Source organism: Lepidothrix coronata, unplaced genomic scaffold (assembly GCF_001604755.1).
Source record: "Lepidothrix coronata isolate B3197 unplaced genomic scaffold, Lepidothrix_coronata-1.0 Scaffold259, whole genome shotgun sequence".
Taxonomy (NCBI): Eukaryota; Metazoa; Chordata; class Aves; order Passeriformes; family Pipridae; genus Lepidothrix; species Lepidothrix coronata.
In genome coordinates this window covers 471,119-477,611 of record NW_016690439.1, presented here as the reverse complement: position 1 = coordinate 477,611, position 6,493 = coordinate 471,119, and the positions used below count along the sequence as shown (strand labels likewise).

The 6,493-nt window shown below is 66.7% G+C and overlaps 1 protein-coding gene across 1 annotated transcript in view; it reads left to right on the top strand.

Annotated features, from left to right (window-relative positions):
• The first annotated feature begins 3,301 nt into the window (after positions 1-3,301).
• The window catches only part of KIAA1324 (KIAA1324 ortholog), a 15,254-nt gene continuing 12,062 nt past the window's right edge, over positions 3,302-6,493 (top strand). Inside the window, exons 1-2 of the mRNA XM_017835503.1 lie at positions 3,302-3,419; positions 5,889-6,034. Coding sequence (XP_017690992.1) covers positions 3,312-3,419; positions 5,889-6,034 — 254 coding nt within the window. The 5' untranslated portion in view covers positions 3,302-3,311. The remainder of the gene's footprint in view (positions 3,420-5,888; positions 6,035-6,493) is intronic.

Here is a 6,493-nt window from a genome sequence, read left to right as displayed (position 1 = left end):
GGGGGGGGTCATATGGGTTCAGGGGGGGTACTGTGGGGTAGGTGTCCTGTCTGAGGGTCCCCTGGGACTTAGTGGGGGGGTCCTGTGGGGCTGCTGCCCAGCCTGGGGGTACTGTGTGGGGGAGGTTGTGGATTCTTTGGGGATGGGTTCTTAGCCTGGGGGTCCTGTGGGATTTTGGGGGGCTCCCTGTGAGGTTTTTGGGGGGGAAGGATCCTGTAGGGTTTTGAGGGGTGCCGTGGGGTTTCGGGGGGTCCCGTGGGGTGGTATGGGATCCCATGGGGTATTGGGGTCTCCCGTCCCGGCTACTCCCGCCTGTGGGGTCGGGGGCGTTGCGGGTCCGCCCGCCGCCAGGGGACGCTCTGCGGCGGGGCGCGTCTCACCGTGCCCTTCCCATAGTGCACCGCGCGGCCGCGCCATATAAGGGGCCGCGCCGGAAGCGGAGGGTGGGGAGTGATGGCGGCGGTGCGGGTGTGAGGAGTGGGAGTATGTGTGTGTGAGGGCATGTGTATGTGAGGGCATGTGTGTGTGAGGGCATGTGTGTGTGAGGGCATGTGTGTGTGAGGGCATGTGTGTGTGAGGGCATGTGTGTGTGAGGGCATGTGTGTGTGAATGGAGCATGTAACGGGCCGTGTGAGTGTGTAAGGGCGTGTGAGGGGTGTGAGAGTCCGTAAGTGAGGCGCCAGCCCCCTCCCCCTACACGTTGATCTTATTCGATCGGCCGGGCCCCGCCGGGCCGAGGTGAGAAGAAGGCGCCGCGAAGCCCCTGGGGCGCTGTGCGGCTGGGCCGGGCGGGATGAGTCGATCAGATAGGCGAGGCCCAGGGCACTGCCCCGGCCCGTGAGCGCCCTGCGATTCTGACCCGAGCCCGCGGCCACAGAACCCCGGGGGGGTACCGCGACCGGCGGGGGAGATGCGGTCCTGCCTCGTCCCCCGGGGCCCTGCGGGGCACAAGGGCCTCGCCCACGGCCCCGGAGGGTCCGTGCGACACGGCAGGGACACCCCGGTGTGGCCTCTGTGGGGACACGGGGATGGCAGTGGTGACAAGGGGACAGCCATGGTGGTGACCAGGAGATGGACACGGTGCTGACCAGGGGTGACTGTGGTGACAAAGGAACAGCCACCACGTTGACAGGGACAGTCATGGTGCTGACCAGGGCACAGCTGTGGTGGTGACCAAGGGATGGCCACGGTGGTGACAAGAGGACCACTGTGCTGGTGACAAAGGGACAGCCATGGTGGTGACAAGACCGTGATGATGACCATGGAACAGTCACGGTAGTGACAAGGGGATGGCCATGGTGACAGAGGGGCAGCCATAGTGGCGACAAGGGGGTGGCCACGAGGGCACAGCCACGGGGTGACTGGGAGATGGCAACAGTGGTGACAATGCCTTGATGGTTACCAGGGGACAGCCACCATGGTGACATGGGGACAGCTGTGGTGGTGACAGGGGACAAGTCACCATGGTGGTGACCAAGCGATGGCCATGGCAGTGACAAGGGGGTGGCCACAAGGGGGCAACCACAGTGGTGCCCAGGGGACAGGTGTGGCAGTGACAAGGCCACGGTGGTGCCCAGGGGACAGCTGCAGTGCTGGCACTGCCAGGAGGAGCAGCCGAGGTGGCCCTACTGTGGGGACACTCCGAAAGGGGGGACACTGTCCTGGGGGGGCTCTGTGTGTGAGGTGTCCCCAGGGCAGCCCAGGGACAGCAGACACTGCAGACAGTGTGGGACACGGCCACCCCTTGCCACCGCATCCCAGGGCTGTCCCTGGGCTGCCCTGGGGACACACATGTCCCGTCCCCATGGGTGTGTCCCCCGTGCCCACACTACGTGTACCACCACAGACAGAGCTGGGCTCCCCTGTCCCTCTGTGTCCCCATGTCAGCCGTGTCCCTCTGTGTCCCCTCTGTTCCCATGTCACCAGTGTCCCCTTATGCCCCCATATCCCCTGTATCCCCCATGTCGCCCTGTGTCCCTGTGGCCCCTGTGTCCCCTACATCCCCTTTGTGTCCCCCTGTGCCCCACATCAGCTCTGTCCCTCAGTGTCCTCGTGTCCCTCATGTTCCCATATCCCCTGTGTCCCTATTATCCCATGTCCCTCAGTGTCCTTGTGTCCCTCATGTTCCCATATCTCCTGTGTCCCCATGTTCCAGTGTCCCCATCTTTCTCTATCCCCATATCAGCTCTGTCCCCTCCCTGTGTCCCCCACGTCCAGAACACATGTGTGTCCCCCCTAGTCCTGTCCCCTCCAGTCCCCGGGGCTGGCCCTGCCCTGCGGGGACACGGCCTGGGGGGGACACGGCAGCGACACGCCCGTGGGGGTGGGGGCGGCTCAGGGGCGTGGGAAGACCTGTGAGCCCCCTGGACCCCTGTCCCGGTGTCCCCCCAGCCCTGGGGAGGGGGCGGGAGGAGGGGCCGTTCCCGGAGCGGGGGGGTGATATCCTGGGCCGTTCCCGGAATAACGTCCTGGGAATGATGCTTGGGGCGGGGCCGTTCCCGGGGATACCTCCCGAGGGTGATGCCCATGGCTGTTCCTGGTGCCGGGATTCCGTTCCCAGGGATACCTCCCAGGGGTGATGCCCGATGCCGTTCCCGGGAATACGTTCTGGGGATGACGCTTGGTGCCGTTCCCAGGGATGACTCCCGATGCTGTTTCCATGGAAAATACTGCCGATGCCCGGTGTCATTCCCGGGATGTCATTCCCGAGGGTTCCATTGTCGTGTCTCTGTTCCCGGTACCGATGCCGGGTGCCGTTCCCATCAATGACGTTCCCGGTGCCGACTCCCAGGCCCGTTCCCGTGGCTGCCGTTCCCGAGGGCAATGCCGGAGGTCGTTCCCAGTACCATTCTCGGCGGTGCCGTTCCCGATAGCGGTGCCATTCCTGGAGAGTCCGTTCCCAGTACCATTCCCAGTGCCTGGTGCTGGTTCTTGAGGGCTCCGTTCACATTCCCGGTGCCGTTCCCGGTGGCTCCGTTCCTGTTCCCGGGGGTTGTGTTCCTATTCCCGTTGGTGGACGCAGGTGCCGTTCCCGGGGGTGTCGATCCCGGTCCCAGCGGGTGATGCCCGTTCCCGTTGCGGGGGGCGGACGCAGGTGCTGTTCCCATTCCCGTTCCCGGGGCGGGCGCAGGTGCCGTTCCCATTCCGGTTCCCGTTCCCGGCGCAGGTGCCGCCGGTGCGCGGGGGGCGGGCGGTTGGCGGGGGCGGGGCTGTGCCGGTGCCGCTTGGGCCGCGGAGCCGCCGCCGTTGCCGCCGTTGCCGCCGTTGCCGCCGTTGCCGCCGTTGCCGCCGTTGCCGCCGTTGCCGCCGCCATGGCCGGAGCCGGAGCCCGAGCCCGGTGGGCGCCGCTGGCGCTGCTGTGTCTCGCTGTCACCGCGTCCCCGGGACGCGCCGCGGAGCAGCTGCACGTCTGCAAGGAGGTACCGACACCGGGGATGGCGGGGGGCACAACCCCCCCGAATTCCTCACACACCCCCCGGGACATGAACCGGAGCCCCGGAGCACGGGGGGGACAGGGAGGGAATGGGGGTCCTTGTAGCGGGGCGGGCTGGTGAACCCTTGGGGAGGGGGGGCCTTGACAGAGTCCAAGGGTCTCCTGGGGGGACCCCAAGTGGTGTCACCCTATCGCTGCCGCCAGATCCCAACCCCTCACACACATTGTGGTGGCCCCAAACCCTCCCCGAGCGCTGTTGGGAAGGGGGGGGTGACAAGGAAAGGGAGGGGGGGACATTCCCAGTGGCCACGTGCCATTCCCAGCCCGGCACGCGGTGGCCAAAGTGTCCTGCGAGGAAAAACCGGGGGATCTGTCACTCACTGGGCTCTGCCCGCCTCGGGGACAACGGGTGAACCCCCAGATCACCTCCCTGGGGTGCCCCCCCCGCTGTTCTCCCCCCTTTCCCCCCCAGACCTGCGGCTGCTTTTTAATCTGGGCCAGGAATGTTTTTCGCGCCGTGATCCAGTTTTTTTGTCCGTGTTCCACGATCCGGAGCTGGGAACAATAGAGCAGAGCTGGCACCTGTCCCCGCCAGGCACCGGCCCCCCGCGGCGGGGGGGTGTCCCCTGTCTCTGTCCCTCCCTAGGGATAGCCCCGCTCCCCCCCGGCCGGAGCAGGGTGACAGTGACACCTCGGGGTGCCCCCCCTTCGCCCCCCGGGCCGCCCCGCAGCTGAATTAGGTCAATTTATTTAGATTAAAAAAAAAAACAACTAAGAAAAGTTTAGGAAGAGGGGAAAAAAACCTTCTCCCCAAGGGGATCCCTCGCGAGCGACAGCGATGGGGGGGTTCGGGGCTGCTCAAAGCTGGGGTGACCCCCTGGGTACCCCCAGGGTGGGAGGACCCTCCTCTGTTCCCTATGCGGGGTTGGGGGGTCTCGGGGCTGCCCAGATACGGGCGGGGGGTGCTGCAGACACGTCTCATCCCCCCTTTTCCCTTCCACCCCCCTTTTCCCCCTTCCCCATCCCCCCTTTTCCCCTCATCCCTCCCTTTTCCTTCCCCCCATCGCCGCCGTTTCCAGCTGACGGGAACATCAAAGCGGTTGTTTTCCCATCAACCTGCCACGCTCCGGCAACCGCCGGGAGCACAAACCACCGCACTCTGCCAGCCCAGGGCTGCGCGGGGGGTGGGGGGCTCCCCCTGCACCCAGTGCCCACCCCTTGTGCCCCCCCTACCCCCCCGTGCCCCGACACCCCAGAGCTGTGTGAGGGTGAGGGGCTCCCCCTTGTACCCAGTACCCTGTGCCCCGGTACCACCGGTACCACCCCTGCCTGACACCTCAGAGCTGCTGTGAGGGATTGGGGGCTCTCCCCTGTACCCCCTGGACACCCTAGAGCTGCTACGGGGCTGGGGGGCTCCCCCTGTACCGTGCCCACCCCCCTGTGCCCCCTGTACCCCTGTGCCCCAGCACCCCAGAACTGGGTGGTGAGCTTCCCCCTGTACCCTGCACACCTCCCCCCCCGTGCCCCCTGGACACCCCAGAGCTGTGCGGAGGGTGGAGGGTCTCCCCCCGACCCTGTACCCCAAACCCCGTCCCCTCCCCCAGCGCCGTCCTTGGTCCTGCCCACGCCGTGTCTGTCCCCGGTGTCACCTCCCCGGTATCACCTCCCCGCCGGCCTTGAGCCGCTCCCAGCCTGGCACAGCCGGTGGGATGGGGGGTCACAGTGCCCCCGCTGTCCCCGGTGCCCCCCAGGACCCCCCGGTGTTTGAGGAGCCTCGCGTGTCACCGGCTCGGCCACCCCAAGGCTGCGACAGGGCGGGGTGTCCCCCCCCACCCCGGGGAGGGGGCACAGGGTGGCCCCGCCGCTGTGTCGCCCCGTGGGGTGTCGGGGCGGGGTCCCGGGTGACCCCCCGGCCCTCCCTGGGATTTGGTGGCTGAGGGGGCAGGTCCTTGGGGGGGAGGGTCGTGCTGTCTGAAGTCCTGCCTGCAGCGACCCCCCCAGACAGGCAGCCCCCATCCCGGCACCCCCTGGGACCCCCACACTCCCTGACCCCACCCTGAGCCCTCTCATTGCCCAGCACCCTCCACCCAGAGCATCCCCACCCTGGGCACGCCCACCCTGAGCCCCCCCTGGTCCCCATCATCCTGCACCCCCCGAATGCCCGCCCCCCCACGAGCACCCCCACATTGAGCACCCCCATTCCCCAGCACCCTCCACCTTGGGCACCCCTACCCAGAGCACCCCCCACTCCGAGCACCCCTATTTCCCAGCATCCTGCACCCCCAGAATCCCACCACCACGAGGTGGGGGTATAGCCTTTCCCGGGGGGCACAGGGTGGGGGTGCGGCCCCTCCTGGCGGGCACACCCCTGTCTGGGGGGCACGGTGGGGGTGCAGCCCTGGCGGGGGTCCCGGGGGCAGCTCCCCCCGTGCTGTCCCTGTGCCCCCCCCCGCAGTCCGAGTACCACTACGAGTACACGGCGTGTGACAGCGCCGGGTCGCGCTGGAGGGTGGCAGTGCCACACAGCCCCGGGCTCTGCACCGGCCTGCCCGACCCCGTCCGCGGCACTGAGTGCGGTGAGTACCGGGAACGGCCGGGATAGCGCCTGTGGGATGGGATGGGTGGGAATACCACACATGGAGTGCCTGGGATGGAGTGGGAGGGGTGGGAATCACACTGGAATTGGATGGAAATAACAGACATGGAGCGTCTGGGATGGGGTGGGAGAGCAGGGAATCACACCGGGATTGGGTGAGAATAACACGCATGGAGTGCCTGGGATGGAGTGGGAGGGGTGGGATGGGAACAACACTGGGATGGGATGGGTGGGAATTACACTGGGATTGGGTGAGATGGGAATAGAAGGATGGGAATAACACACATGCACTGGGATGGAGTGGGAATCACACACACAGTCCCTGGGATGGGATGGGAGGGATAGGAATAACACACATGCACTGGGATGGAGTGGGAATCACACACACAGTCCCTGGGATGGGATGGGAGGGATAGGAATAACACACATGCACTGGGATGGAGTGGGAATCACACACACAGTCC